This window comes from Sus scrofa, chromosome 14 (assembly GCF_000003025.6).
Source record: "Sus scrofa isolate TJ Tabasco breed Duroc chromosome 14, Sscrofa11.1, whole genome shotgun sequence".
Lineage (NCBI taxonomy): Eukaryota > Metazoa > Chordata > Mammalia > Artiodactyla > Suidae > Sus > Sus scrofa.
The window spans coordinates 43790962-43807228 of NC_010456.5; the positions used below are offsets into that span (position 1 = coordinate 43790962).

The window sequence follows — 16267 nt, forward strand, 5'->3', positions numbered from 1 at the left end:
TCAAGACTCTTAATGTCTCAGCTAAGTACTTGCTTCTTCTGGGAAGCCTTTCAGACCTCTCCATCATGTTACATGTATTGGTAGTGATAAGAGCTCCCATATCACCTGGTATTTTCTTCCTTATGTAATTAGTTGTCTAATGGTTAACTCATACCAGTGGAAGAGGAAGATCTCATCCATATTCCCAGAGCCCATCACAAGACCTGGGACATAGTAAGTGCTCAATAAATATTTGATGAGTGACAAGGGCATGCCACCTGGCTTAGCTTTAACCTTAGAAAGCAAGCTTTTGTGGGCAGAATTAGGGCTCCAAGAACTATCTCACACATGCATGCATGCACACACACATACACACACACACCCATAGCACCCCAAAACAGCCAAATGGCAAATGGCACCCAAAATCTGGGAAAAGCTTTCAATAAGTCATCTTAGAATAGTAACAGCTTCTGTCCCAGCCAGCACTGTCACAGGCAGCTTAATTATGGTAATTAGGAGCCACATTAAAACATGATTATAACATAAAATTGGAATTAGTCGTATAACATATCCAAATTTTTCGGTATGCTTATTGATTTTCTTCCCCTGTTAATCAGAGGGCTACGGTAAATTCAGATAGAGCTGGTATAATTAAAATTGAGCCTGTAAATGCTAGTGAAAATTTTAATTAGCATCTGTCTTTTGTTAAGGACACCGAGGTGGGGGTGTATATTTTTACAGGGAACATAATAGGGGCGTTCATGTTTCTCTTCTGCATCCTAGGTGGGGCAGGCCACACTGGTCTCACTCCCTTTTAAGGACTGTTTCAGAGGAGGATGCAAGTCATAAAGACATGAAGTGGTCAGCTTAAAGAAAAGCAATTAGTCAAATGTGGTGATTAGAGGTATATAGACAAAACAGCCCACTGAACTGAATCATTCTCTTTTCTGTAGGATAGAGTCGCTTTGAAATTGGGCAACCCTGAGTTCACATCTGAACTCTGCTACTTACTAGCTGTGTGATCTTGAACAGGTTTTGTTTTGCCTCTCTGAACCTCAGTTTCCTCACCTGCGAGATGGGGATCATGGTAGAACCTACCTCATAGGGTGACTGAGAGGATTCTTGAGATTATACATTTTCCAACATGAAGTCACCCTTCAATAATTAAGAGTTGATAGCATTGTCCTCACCGTCATCATCTTTATCACCATTAACATCATCATTATCATTTCCATCCAGTGAAGAGAATGCTCTTGCAATGCCTGCCGTGGCTTTGGTGAGCTTTCTGGTATAGGGGAAAGAACACAAGTTTGGGTTCGGGGATTCTATAATCTGTGCCATTCGTAAAGTTTGCAACTGCTAGCAAGTCCTTACATTGCTCTCGGCTGGCTTCCTCATTTGTAAAATGAGCACAGATTTCAGAGGGATATTAGAAATGTAACAAGGAATGTGGGTCATGCCTGGCATGGAGTTAGCCATTTGAACCATGTGGATTCTCCATCTCAAATATCCAGTCCCATCCACTGGGACTGATATAGCTCGGGCATGTATAGAATACAAAATCAATACTCTCCAGGTTTTGGAGTTCCCGCTATGATGCGGTGGGTTAAGAATCCAGCTGCAGCAGCTTAGGTCACTGTGGAGGCATGGGTTCAATCCCCAGCCTGGCAAAGTGAGTTAAAGGATCTGGGGTTGCTGAAACTGCAGCATAGGTCCCAGCTGTGGCTCAGAGTAAATCTCTGGCTCAGGAACTACCATATGCCACAAGTGTGGCATTAAAAAAAAAAAAAAAAAAAAAAAAAAAAAAAAAAAGAATCTCCAGGTTTCAAATCACAGCCTCCCGACAGAGGCTTTTCTGTGATACCTCTCGCAAGGCTCATGTCCCACTGTCACGGCCTTAGCTGGTGGGAAATGTTTCTGCCATCTGTATATAGGAGATAGTGGAGCTCATCAAATATTCCATGTGGTCCCCTGCATTTCCCAGCCTCCCTTGCAGTTAGAGTGAGACCGTGTGACTCCTTCTGATGATAGACTGTGAGCAGAAATATGTCACTTCCATTTGGAGGGAACTAAAGGGTGGTGGCTGGGAAACCACTTGTAGAGATAACAAAACTACAAGGTAGAAGTTGCCTAGGTCATCCAGTCACTGCAGGGAAGACATCTGTCCTGGAGAGCAATGGAAACCCCATAGGACTTTTGTCAGTGAGAAATAAACCATTGTTGCATTTAGTAACTGAAGTTCTGAGGCTTCCTTGTCATAGCAGCATAACCTAGATCATACTGATTAGTGATGGCATCAAGTCTAATTTTTTGTTTGTGCCTCTTGCTCTGAATGCACTAAAGGCTTTTTGGCTATTAGACATTCTGAGACTGATGGCTTGTTGGCTGCTGGCCATTCCAGAACCAATTTTGGATGGAAACTGAAGGGAAACTGGGATTTCTAAGTTCAGAGGTTTGCCATAGTGCTCAGGCCCCTCTATGCAACCTTGCAGCTGGTCTCTCACTATTGAGATAGCTCAGATGGCTAGGAGAAAGAAACATAGAAAACTCAAAACATCAGGGTCTGTACATGGGGCATTCATAGCCACATACACTCCTACCTATACTGGGGTGCCCCAAATATCATGGACAACTACTGTTTCCCCTTGATGGAATTTCTACTCATCTTTATTTTGGTATCAATACTTGGTTTTAAGATCCACTCATCAGATGCAGGCTTGGTGTCATTCAGAAGGCTTTACCCATTTCTGTCCAAGAGGTGAGCACATGACCCAACCTGTGTAGTGATTCATACCAAGTGCAGCCTTTGTAAAGGACTTGATAGGGTCCCAACTTCCTAGATCCCTAGAACTCCTGTGGTTCTATCTTCAAACCTGCTTTCCTAGGTCTGTGAGATACTCCCTTCCTTCTGACAAAGCTCTCCCACCTTTTTATGTCTGAATTTACCCAGAATCAAAGAGTCCTAGGTAATACATAATAATGAATCCCATCCAGTGTTGACAAAGCCCCTATCACATGCACATCTAGTTGCTGGAGATACAGGAGTGAAAAAAGCAGATGAAAGTCTCCACCCTTATGAGACTGACTTTTTAGCTGGAGGAGGCAGATGTAAATAACAAAAATGATAAAAATTATAATGTAATCAGATGCTCAGAATTTCTATGTGGAAAAATAAAGTAAGACAGGGGGATGGGTAGCATGTGGTGTCAGGGGTGGGATAAAGAAGTGTTGCCATTTAAAACCCTTTGGTCAGGGAAGACTTCATTGAGATTTGAGCAAAACCTGGAAAAAGGAATTGTGTGTTCTCTTGTTCTTATTTCCAAATTCCATTTTGCACTTGATTTGGTTTATAGGGCTGTTGTGGGGACAGAACTTGACACTTAAAAAGCATACAATAAACATCAGCCAGAAAACAAGCACAAAGAAGCCATTTGGATGCTAAGTCAGTGTGGAGTGTGTGGGGAGCCCCAGAACTCATCCTCCAAACCTAAACTATCACCCTGGGGAGGCTGCATCCCAGTAGTGGCCCTGGAAACTGCTGAGGCTGTGGCCTCACAGGGTGGTTTGCAATCACCACCACCACCCCCAGCTCCCAGTGTGCTCTAATTAGGGACCTCGAGCAGCCCCAACTGCTGACTCTTTCTGCTGCTCCCAGCCACTGCTCTGAAAGATCTGGGGATGGGAGAGAAAGAGAGAGACGCAGTGGGAGAGATGGAGGTAGAGGTAGGAGAACAGAAAAGCGGGCACAGAGAGGAAGGGAAGAGCACTACCAGAGCCTCACTGAGGCAGAAGGAACTCCTTTGCAGTGGGTGTGTCCTGGAGAGCCAGAGCTGGGGTACTTCTAACATCTGCATTTCCTCCCTGCTGCCCCAATCTGCCTACATTTGAGAAATGCTCAGACGCTGGGTTCAAATAGACCCAGGTTCAAATCTTGTCTCTGCCATTGCCTGGATACATAAACATAGGCAATCTCCCAAGTATCTGAGTCTCAATTTCATAATGCCAACTGTATAGGTTAAAGAAAGATTCTGAGGGGATGCACTTAGCTGCCTGCCCTGCGTGGATTTTGGCTCAGTTCTGGCTCTGGGTCCTTGAACTCAGCCCCTAGGAGATCCTGGTCATGAACCTTCACAGAGAACTGTGATAGGGACTCTGAACCAGAAACTTAAGCCCAGTGGCGCCCACCCTGGCTGCACGCTGGGGTCACCTAGGGCGCTTTAAAGAACACAGATGCCCAGGGAGAGTCTGATGTAATGCACTTGGGATGCAGCCTGGGCATTAGAATTTCTAGACACTCCTAGGTGGTTCTAAGGTGCAGCCAAAGTTGAGAAGCATGGCTTTATCTCAGGGGGTTGAATTAAAACCCCCACGTTTATTCCCAAGGAATGAGATCCACTCAGACAACGTGCCTTTAGGCAGCCTCTCAGACCAGCTGATTTTTCTTTTTCTAATTTGGTTCGACGAACATTAATTTATTTAGTGAGCACCTACTGTGTTTCTGGCATTCTGTTACTCACTGAACAAGCATGGTTCCTACCCTCCACTAAGGTGGTACCTGGGTGACCATTTCAAACTATACTTGAGAGGACTGTGGGGAAAATGGGGAGGAAAAAATCATGCCCAGATTGGGAGATGGGCAGCAAAGAGGGATCCCACATGAACTGTGACTTGAAAAACTGAGTAGTAACTGGCCTGGCAGAGATGCAGAAGGAGGAAGGGTCGCCCAGGAGGCTGGATCAGCATGAGCCAATGTGTGAAGCATCAAGAGGAAAGGGACAAAATGAGCAGGGGGATTACGTACAGGCAGGTCTCTGTGACAGGAGGACAAAGGGCAGGAGAGGAAGCCAGGTAGTAGAGGCCTTACAGCCATGCCAGGATCCCGGGCCATTGCATTTCAGGCACTAGGGAGCCACAGAAGGCTGCAGGTTAAGAGGCAGCTTTTATCCTGTGCAACATTACTCAGAGTGCAGCTGCTGTTGAGTGCTGGGAAGGTGGGTCATCCAGAAAAGGAAAACGCCTTTGGCAATTTTTCCCCAAGCAATTTTATTCCATTCCCTTCCATCATGTAGGAACTTGAAGTGATCCAGAAACCATCACTGCCATGGTAACGGTAAGAGAAACAAACAATGCACGCATTGTAGAAAATTGTCCATAAAGGCTGTTTATTTTTCATACCATTATTTTAATAGGTAGGGATGGCAGGGATGGGATGGGGAACAGCAGGCTTTAATGGTGCTGCTAACATTGCCTTTTCTTGAAACGACTTGAAATGCTCACAGACATTCAGACATTGCCACTTAGATCATGTCTCTGGCTGAGAACTCCCGCTGGCTTAGAATCTTACTGCTGGGAAGCATCACCTGTTCCCAGAACTGAAAGGCAATGTGGTCAAGTGGTTATAAACTCTAGCCCAAGGTCAGACAGCCCTGGGTTTGAGTCTCTAGTCTATCACGGATTGGTGACTGTAGACAAATTTCATCACCCCTCTGAGCCTCTGTTTACTCATCGGCAAAGTGGAAATTCATTCATTCATTCACTTATTTGATCAATCAGTGTTGGGCAGGACTTCACTGAAAACTTCCAAGGTGCTTTGGGCTGGAAAAGGTTCTTGTTTTCACAGAAGTCAGAATCTAGGGGGAGAACACAGATAATACACCTTAAAACGCATAAGAAAATAAGAAAGATGATTTTTAGAGAGTGATAAGAAATTCTAAGAAGAACTTAAAACTGAGAAAGTTCTCTCTGAGGAGATGGGGTTCTGTTCGACCACAGGATGAGCATGAGCCATCTGTGTACCTATCAGGAGGAAGTGCCTTCCAGGCAGGGGAACAGCAAGCACCAAAAATGAGAGGTCTGGGTTTGGAATGTTTGCAGCCGGAGCTTTGTAAAGGGGAGCACAAGAAAAGATCAGAGAGGGGCCAGATCTGGAGGGTCCTCTAGGCTAGGGGAGGAGTTTGGGTTATAACGCTACAACCTCCTAGGGTGGTTGTGAGAATTAAGCGAAATAGCAAATGGTAAACTCCAGGCAGCTGCTTTAAAAAGTCAGCTTTTATTCTTTCCAGGATAGCTGCAGTAGAACCCATCGTGTCTTGGCTATGGAAGCTATTACCCTAGAATGATCAACCTTCAGACCTGGGAGGGCTTTAAGAGATCATTTTTCCTAATTATTTTCCTTTTTCATATGGATGATTAAGGGTCAGAGAGGGCAAGGGACTTACAGACATCGCAGAGGAGTCAGTGGGGCAGTCTCAGGGCATTCTGACTTCCGCTCACTCTCCCTTGGGCTTCTGGACTCAAGCCCACCCATGATTTCTAAAGAGTAATTCCTTGGCCTCTGTTCCTGCTGATGCCAAGTGATATTTCCCCCTGGGGAACAGTGTGGGGTAATGGAAGAACACAGACCCTTTGAGCCTCAGATGGTCCTCAGACATTAGTCTTCTCTTCTCCCCACCCTCCTGTCCTCCTGGGGAACAAAGGCTGGGCTTTGGCTGGGGAGCTGGAAAAAGGTCAGGATACGGTTCAGCAGGGACCTGACACAGCCCCAGTAATTCAATAGCCCATACTGAAGAGAGAGGCGAGATTAGAGAGGAAGGTAAAGGGCTAAGGGGATGTTTCCCCAGTTGAACAACGCAGTTCCACCTTGGTTAATTCTGAGCAAGGCAAATCATGTGGAAAATGAGTTAGATTGGCTAAGTCCCTGATTGGCCTGGGGGTTTTAATGATTCTACACCCTTAACCCCAAATGGACATCCCTTGGGTTTGAGGCATATCTAAATACACTTAATAAATCCTAATAGAGAAGAGCTTTTTATGGCCTGTGGGCTGTGTTTTTCACTTACAATCTGCATAATACCTCATAGTTCCTCCTGCTTATTAATCACCTACTACAGGATGGGTACCTGGTTCAGCACTGAACATGCATCCCATCTCTTACCATCACGAAAGACCTAAGCTTAATATCCCTCACTTCATACAGACAAGGACCTAAGCTTAATATCTCTCGCTTCATACAGACAAGGAAACAGGTTCAGAAGTGGCACATCTAGGAAGGAGTTCTGACTCATTCACACTCGGGCATGTCTGACTCCAAAGGACAGACAATCCTGATGATTCTAAATGATACAGGTGCTCAAAGGACAGCTTAGAACAGCCCACAGGTGTATAATCTTATGCCAGTATAGGCTATTTATTCTTTATGGTCTGAAAAACATGTGTATCACAGTTTATAATGCCAACAGAGTATATAAATGTACACAGTGCCTTTAATTGATTTTTTTTCCTCACCTTTGAGACTCAAACACATAAACCCAGGAAAATCTCCCAACTGGGTTTGACTTGGGGGAGGGGGTCCCATCAGATCCTGTATGTTTGTCCCTCTGCCTTTCAGCCTCCTTCCTATTCCTGACAGTGCACTGGTTTTCTTTTTTGTCCTGCCAGACAAGCCTCTGGGGAATGCAAATCCATCTTGCAGGCTCACTTTGTATTCTGTAAACTTTCAGTTCGAAAATAAAAGCATTGTCTCACTGTTGAATCTTTGCTGTGCAACGGGCATTTCTCAAGAGCCAGAGCAGGTGATAGAGACAGAGCAAGCATTTCCAGGGAAACCAAAGAGGCATAATTGCTTCTTTCCAGGTAATGTGGACGCATTGCATGGGGGCAGCTGCGTCACAGTTGATCATTCCCTTGTTAGCATCAGACAAGAGGGCTACGATTGCCACAGGCTTCCTGCATGGGGCCGCAAGGCTCATCTTATGAAAACCGGCTTGAAAACCCATGATGAGATGCTGCTTGGATGCTCTGCCTGCCCTTCAAAGATCCAGGGCAGGTTTGTCTCCTGGAATAGATTCTTTGCTGGGACTTTTTTTTCTCTTCCTTTTTAATCTTTCCCTCTTTCAAGACATCTCATTTCATATTTCATTTCTACTCCAAGACAAAAGATTTTTTTCTCTTTTTTTTCCTCCAGTGATAAAGACTGTTCCAATACCAGATGTTCCTGAGGGAGAAATTGATGCTGGGTTTGGGTGGGGCAAGACTGAAAATAAAATTGACACTTCCTGTGTGGCATGTTGATGGAGAGAGTAATTACTGAGTATAGTCTTCCTGGTGCCCTCAAAACCAAGCCCCTGATTAATGATTTTCATAAATAAAAAAATGGCATCACAGAAATGATGACAATGGCTACCATTGAATGCAACAGCCATTTTTCAGTCTCAGAGCCTAGCACTTGCTATGTCCTTCATTTAGAACGTGGTCCTCCCCAAATATTCACCTGTTTACCTTTGTCTATCGTTCACTCTGCCTAAACATCTCCTAGTCTGGGAGGCCATCCCTCCCCTGTCACTCAAAAGGAACAAGCCTCCTTTACTCTCAACTCATCCTGCCTTATCTTCCTCATAGAACTGAGAGCTTTTTGAAATTCTTATTAAGGCTTTACTGTCTCTTCTCACCTGACAAGACAAGCCCCAGAGAGCAGGGACTTTGTTTTGTTCATCTGTGTATTTCCAGTGCCTGGAACAGGGTCTGGCACATAGAAGGTGCTCCAGAAATATTTGTCAAAAGAATGAATAGATGGATGAATGAATGGATAGAGGGATGGAGAGTTTACTATATGTGTATTATCCTAAGTGCTTTATAATGATAGTCTCATTTAATCTTAAATGGCAGCCTTTCATTGAAACAGTTTCAGAGAGGTTAAGACAGTTGTTCAAGGTCACACAGCTGTTAGTAGAAGAGAAATAATTCACATTCGGATCTGTCAGGATTCAAAGCCCACCTTTAACCACTCTGCTGTTCTGCTTCCACTAGCATAGGTCATTAATCTTGGAAAGGATTTGGGCACTCATGTTGCCAGACTTCACTATACTACCAGCTCTACAGAACAAGAGAGCTTGCATGGAATTTGGCACCGAGTAGCCACTCAATAAATAGTAGATGCTCAAATAATATTTGTAGATAGATGGATGAATGTGTGGGTGGATGAGTGGATGGATAGGTGGATGTAAGATAGAGGAATGCATGGATGGACAGATAGATGGGTAGATAAGGATACAGAGTGCCAGAGAGGCTGGTGACTCACCCAAGATCACACAGCATGTCAGCAGAAAAGAGATCAGAACTCAGGACTCCTATCCCAATACTCTCTGGCTCATAACACCAAACATTTGAGAATGAAACTGAGAGTTTTCCTTACAGTTTGCACTGGGCTAAATGCTCTAGTTTATCAGATCAAGGAGTGCCCTCTGTAACCCTATAAAATAAGTGTTGTTGTATCCCCTCCTGTCACAGTGATATTATTATCCACTTGTGTCAATTACTCCACATGGTGTTATTTTTATCCCTACTCCTCAGAAGAGGAAAATAAAGCTCAGAGAGGTTAAAGAATGTGGGCTTCTTGCCCAGCAGGAAGAGGTGAGGCTAAATGTAACCTTTTGTCTCCACTGGACTCATTCTAGCTGTATAAGAGCAGCTTTATCAAGTGACAGCATATAAAGTAGACAGAGTTGTGAGCACACATCATTTGCTTTGCAGAGAATCTGGGATTCTTTCCCCCAGCAGCAGTGGTAGCAGAAAGTCCACTCTGACACCAGAATCGAGGCCAGAAGTGCCCAGGGGTTATAGCACAAGCCTGGACAAAAGGTAGACCAAGAACATGCTACTGAGCAATCACTTTGCCTCCCTGAACCTCAGTTTCCTCATCTGTGATATGGGTATCAAAATTGTACTGGGGGAAGATTTTTGTCTACAAGCTGCTTGCTCTGGTCCCTTGCAGACTTCTATTCCTATCATGGTATTTTTTCTTGAAAAAAAGAAAAAAAAGGCCTAGAGAATATTGCTCCTAGAGAATCCCCTTATATTTCCACCATCACGATTTCAGATTCCTGGGTCTGTGACTCATTCTCTCAGGACTTTTCTCTGTGCTCCCTGGGAAATAGCACACTGAGATGCAATGGGTTCTCACTCTGGGCTCAGACCTGGCATCGAATTCCCATCAAGTGACCTCAGCTGGGTTGTAAGGGTCCCTAGGGCTTAGGGACCTAGTTGTCAGATGGAGACAATAACACCTCACTGTCAGGATCGTTACCTCATTATAGCACCTGACAAACAGTAGATGCTTACATTAATTTCCTTGCTTCCAGGTGTGGAGCTGGCCTATCTCTTTGTTTTTCTCTCCCTCACTTTCTCCCTTTCCCTCCATCTTGCTTGCTTATTTACGTTTCCATTCAACAAGTATCACTGCGCGCCTGCTGTATGCTAGCACTGCAGAGGCCCTGTGTGGGTGGTGATGAGCAAAGCAGGCAAGGCCACCCCTTACAGAGCTCCCAGCCCCAGCCAGCAAAGCATGGATGCTTCATCTTCCCCAAAGGAGAATTCAGCTCTTGGACACGGTGTACCTCAGCCTCCCTCTTTATCAAAACCAATTGGCTTTACTGCCAGCAATGGAAACTTCCTACAGCCAAACACTGGGTTTTACTGGGGGCTCTCAGTCACTCAGCCTGATGCAGATCTGGACCTGCAGTAAATACTCTGCGCAAGAGCATTGAATGAATGAGAGGCAGGGAAGCTTTGGGTGTGGCTAGTAGACCAGAGTGCTCCCTCTCCCTTCCTGTCCTCCCCCAACCAGAAGGCACCTCCCCCATCCATTCCTTATAGGGACTCCCAGCTCCTCCACTCTGCTAAAGACGTATTCCTCCTCACTGCTGCCTACAACCTTCCCTCCATCTGCTCCCTCTGCTCAGGCTGCAACGTGTAGACAGTGTGGCAAGGTGGAGTGGGGAGAGGGAGAGCTTCTAAATTGGGGTGAGAGGCCTGGGAAGCTGGCTGGGTCTGCAAAGGTCATCCACACAGTCTGCAGGAGTGGGTGCAAGCTTGGTCAATGCCTGTCCCCAAGTGTCTGCCTGTCTTCCCTATCTATTGTCCCTCACCACCTCTGTTTGTGGAGAAAAGACAAGTTGCCCAGAGAATCAGGGCCAGGCAAGAGCAGAGAATAGGCCTTGAACTCTGGCTCAACTGGGGGAAAGGAATACAGCGGGGCTAAAGGGCTGAGCTGACAGGAAGCCTTGGCTAGCTCTGGTGCCCCGTTAACAATGGGAACGTGAGAAAAGGCGCTCAGATTTAGACCGTGGATACATTTTAATTTAGAGTCCCAGGTTGGGCTTCAGAGTGTAGGAAGCCCCCTGGTATTGGACGTACAATTTTTTGGCCATTTTGTATTGTTCTAGGGAGATCGACAGCTTTCATCAGATGCCTGGAGTTTGAGACTTTCTGGGTTGTGAGGACTCGCTTTGGAACCACGGAGGGCTGTCCGGAGAGAGGGCTGAAATACAGCGGAGAAGGGATGAAACTGGGATCTCCGCGGAAGGCTGAGCAATGGAAAGCCCCAGGCTGCTTGCAGGCTGAGGGCTGTGCTCCTTTCGAGGCCTCCATCTCACGGTCTGGAAAATGGTCAGGACGCTCTCCAGCCTCGCCAGCGCTGGGCTGCCATGAGCATCCGCCAAGAGGAAACGCTTCAGCCCACAGGACGCAAGGGGAATTGGCGTTAAACTTTGCAGGGCCGACGGGCCGGCAGCCAGAGGAGGAGGCTGGCACCTGGGGCGCGGCCGGCCCCTCTCGCTCGCTGCCCGCCCGCCCCCTCCCTTCCTCCCCGCACTTGCTCGGCAAAGACTCGGCCCCAGCCCCCTCCCTCCTCCCGCTCGTTCCACGCTCGCTCGCTCGCTCGCCGGCTCCTCCTCACTCGCCGCCCGCGCCCGGCGCAGCACGGCCAGAGCGTTCGCCGGGCTGAGCGCACGTCCGCCCAGGGAGCTCCAGCGGCTGCCCCGGCCCACGGCCCCCTCCCTGGCTCCCACCTTCCCTTCCTCGCTTGCTACCTCCCTCCATCCCCGGCTCCCGTGCCGTCCGCCCGCCCCGCAGCCCGCGGCTCCGCGCCCCCCGCAGCCGCGATGCCCGCGGCCCGGCCGCCCGCCGCGGGACTCGGCGGGATCGCGCTGTTCCTCGCTCTGCTCCTGGGAAGCCCCGCGGCAGCTCCAGCAGGAGGTAAGCGCCCGGAGGGGCGGGGCGGAAGAGGGGGCAAAGTTGCCACGAGTGCGGGGCGGCTGGGGGTCCTGGCTGACCCGGAGGACTAAGTCAAGGTCTGCCGGGGGCGGCTGCCCAAATTCAGGACTAGGAACCTTGTCCCCTTGGCCCGGGCTGATGGGAGTGTGGAGGCGGGGATGTGTCTGAAGGACTCGGGCTCTTTCTCGCCTCGGCTGCGGGCTTCCTTTCTGCCTTCCCGGCTCTGGGGCTGACTCCCCTTTGCAGCCCCAGAGACTCTCCTTGGAGTGGGGTTGCCTCCAAATCCCAGATTCCCGGAGCTCTCTGCAACCGCACCCGGGGCTGGGTGCCAGATAATTCTCAACCTTTCGGGGAGAGGACGAGAAGGGGGGCAGCTGACCCGCCCTGCAACTATGGATTAGACTCAAAACAGTGCGTCTGGGGGTCGTCACAGCGCCGCGCCCTCCCAGTCCCTAGCCTTTTTTTTGCCTCAGGCTGTTCGGAGGGACCTGGTCCCCGGACAATCCCAGCCAAGTGTTTGGAAGCTAAACTTGGGTGTGGCTTTCGCCTGGAGGCCGTTGGAGGGGGCTCAGGGTTCTCAGAACTTAGCGGGGGAGGGAGAGGCGATGTGAGGTCACAGGCGGCAACCTGAGCGGACACCCCGCTTTTTTCTTCCTTTGACTGCCTGGTGTCTCCTAACACTGTTATGAATTTTGCCGGGGGGGGGGGGAATGGGGAGATGGGGGTGTGGGGGTGCTAGTTTAACCCCACACGTGCTCGCGGCTTGGTAAAGGGGGGAGGGGCCCAAGTTGAGCTGAGGATGGAGACTCCTTCTTCCCAGACCTGGAGATGCACCCTCTCTCCTCCACCCCGCTGAGGTCCCCCAGGAAAAGTTGTCGCGTGTGGGTAGGTGGGTGGGGGGTTGAGATAGAGAGAGGTGTTAACTCATCCAAAGCTAACCCCAAGAGGTTCGAGGGTTTGATCAGGCCCCTAGAAGACCCAAGAGTGGAGGGAAGCGTGGGTGGACCACCTGACCTCTCCTTTTGAAAAGGTACAGCTCGAGTTCCCAGTAAGTCGCTTCTCACATGGGATAAAGCAGGCAGTTGCAGGGTTTGCCCAGGCTGAAAATAAGCTGGAGGGCTCACACTCTATCCATCTGGAGCCCTGTCTCTGATTTGGACCATCTTGAGCTCAAAGTAGGTGCAAGCAGTACCCCTTCTCCCTGGAGAGTTCTGGACCGTCATCCATACCTGCTTTCAGCACCAAAGGCCTCGGACAGCGCTCGTGGGCCCTGGTTTTGGGTGCCCATCCCTTCAACTCTTCCCCACCACCTGGAGTGCCCTCTTCAGGCATTTGATTCCCCCACCCTCTTCCCTTTAAATGTGGAGCCTGGAGTGAAGAGAGAAGGAAATAATTCATCACCTTTTGTTTAACAAACCGTATCATTAAAGACCCCCCACCCTTTTATGAGGCAGTAATATTCACAATTTACACCAGGTCTGGATAATTTCTCTGGGAAAGATTGGGGGTAAAGAACTGACTTAAATAAATTGTTTCCACCACAGCATGCCCTTTCTTAATTAGCTGTCTATTCCAACAATGGCTTGGTGGCCTTGAACAGAGTCCAGATCTCCCTCCCTCAGCCCCCTTTTGAATGTGTTGTGACTAAAACATACAAAAAGAAGCTGAATCTACCCAGTGGTTTGCTGGCTTTTCTAAAGTGATTCTACCTCTGAGATTTGCACTCTCCAGTATACCACCCTCTAGGAAAAATGTCTTAATGGCAAATATTGAATTGTCATCCAAGACAAGGATTTCATATCCTGCTTCCTTCCCTGGCTTCAAACACAAAACATGTGTGCGTGTTTTAATTTTTAACACATGCTATTTTTCCAACTGCTGAACTCTTTAGCTAGCCAGCATATATTTTTAATTAACTTCAGGTCACCACGAAATTAAAGTCAACCGATGTACTACTTGAGAAGCCTCATTAATAACGGTGTGGTTCTGACTCTGAGACTCAAGAGTCATAAGAAGGGAGTGAAGGTAGCCAATGAGCTTTTGGAAATCATTCTGCAATACATTCTGTTTTTAATGTGGAGCCCAACTTCCCACTAATGTCAGTTGGAGAACCCTTCATCTAATTCATTGTTGCAAGCCGGTCCGTTTGCGGTACAGTGAGGAGATTTGTAAATACAGTACTTGAAAGAAACTTGTTGCTAAATTCTTATGCGGGTCACGTGATTCTCTGGACCATTTTGCTGTAAGGCATGAATACGTATAAAGTATAACTTGTTTTTGAAGAGGCTTCTTATTGTCTAAGATGTGCACGTGGGGAATAATTGTAGCTACGTGCTAAGACTGCAGAGCCCGTGTGCAATTTCTTTTCTTTTTCTTTGAATTAATAAACTCAATGTTGCTTAATAAGACTCAAATTTGCCACCTCTTCCAGTCTCTAATGTATTGTTGTTAGACTCACTTAGAGACTGTTTTCATTATGGACTGGCATTTTTTTGTCTGTGGCGTTTTAGTCGCCCCTGCAAGGGCCACCTTATTGAAGTCCGATGGATTCTTGCCTTCACGTGGCTCAGGTGGACATTCGGAAAATAATGTTCTATGCTTTTCCTCCCTCTTACAAGGCAGAAGGGTATTTCCTGATCAGAATGGCTTGTTTTCTAGTCACGCTTATGCATTCATTCCTGATATTCAAAAAGCTATTCCAAAAGGCTCAAAGTACTACTGGTCCTCCCTCTTACGTGGTCCTCAATTTCTGCAACATGCCATTGGCGCAGACATCCACTAGGGGCGCTCAAAGCTACAGTTGGTGATTGTGGGCAGAAGAGCTGAGTCCTGACCTTTGGAACCACCAAGTGTGTGCAATGCCAAAGGTCAGCAGAACAGAGCTCTCCTATTTCTAAGTGAGAAGTTATTTGATGATGTTTGACATATGCCATGAAAAAGAGGGAGGGAAAGGTGAAAAGAGGGAGCAAGAATACGCCAAGAAAGTCGCTAAAATAGATTCCAACTGCCCTTTTTATACCAATTTGAGGTTTCCTACATAGACCCAAATTGCAAAACACCAAAGAGGCCATGGCAAGGCTTTTCTGAGGAGTCTGACTAGCCAGGCACTGGAACTATATTTATAGGGTTCCAGAAAAGAAGTATGTGACTTTGGAGTCTGACCTGGGTCAGGTCCAGCGCCATTGTTTATGAATGTGTGACCTTCGGCAGGACGATCTTTTCTGAGCCTCCGTTTCACCACCTCTGGAATGGGGGTGGGGTGTGGATTAATGGTCTCAGCCTGGAAGGATGGTTGCAGTGATTGCAAAACATTCGTAAAGCATCTGGCACATAATAGATACTCAGGTTTACTCCCTTTTCTTCCCTACTTTCCAAGAGCAAATTGCTCCTACTAGGCAGTGCCTGGAAGGTAGATCCTTGAAGGTGGTGTGAAGGAAATGTTGGCATAAATATATCCAGATAATTTGGGCCAAAGCAGAAGGATTGGAGGTAGGGTGACGAATAGGCCCCAGGTGAAACATTTTCATCGTCTGGCACAGACTCTCTTTCTTTTCAAACTCTCATACTGTATCTCTTGGAACCTCAATATTACCACCTGGAGGCAGAGTTCATTGTACTGGAGACAGAGGATGGCAGACTAGTGGTTAGAAGGAAGACCTAAGAAGAGAGTCTCCTGAAAGACAGTTATCTTTTCATTCATTCATTTAGCATTTACCGAGCACTTTCTATGCATGCAATGGGCCCCCGTGTTGGGTGCTGGAGACCCAGAATAATATGATGAGGCCCCTATCCCAGTAATGGCAGATTTGCGAGAAAGATCTGCAGATAAATCACCCACATCCACACTGTGTGATCCGTGCTTTGGGAGGGAGAGATCAGGGTGTGAGGATCTCATAGGTGGGTGTGTTTAATTCTGGCCAGAGATAGTCAATGAAGGCTTCCCTAAGTTGGTAGCACCTGAGCTGGTCCTCAAGGAATGTGACAGGTACCAGCAGCCACAGGGGAGAGTTCCAAGATGGGGCAGTCAAGATCCTGAAGAAGGCCTCACTTTTGGAGGACATCACACACCTGTGGAATTGGGAAAACAGGAGCGAGTGGGCGGGGAATGCGGGCACGCATGTACACATGCAAACTCACACGTGAGAAAGATAGAAAAATCCTGGGACCCGCCCTTCTTCTTTGCGGTCCCCTGGACTTAGCGGGGCCAAGGAGATGAGAGCTGGAACAAAGGCTTGTCAGC

At 47.5% G+C, this 16267-nt stretch overlaps 1 protein-coding gene across 1 annotated transcript in view; it reads left to right on the top strand.

Annotated features, from left to right (window-relative positions):
- The window catches only part of SEZ6L (seizure related 6 homolog like), a 199162-nt gene continuing 194415 nt past the window's right edge, over positions 11521–16267 (top strand). The window contains 1 exon segment of the mRNA XM_013983000.2: positions 11521–12009. Within this exon segment, the coding sequence (XP_013838454.2) occupies positions 11916–12009 (94 nt within the window). The 5' untranslated portion in view covers positions 11521–11915.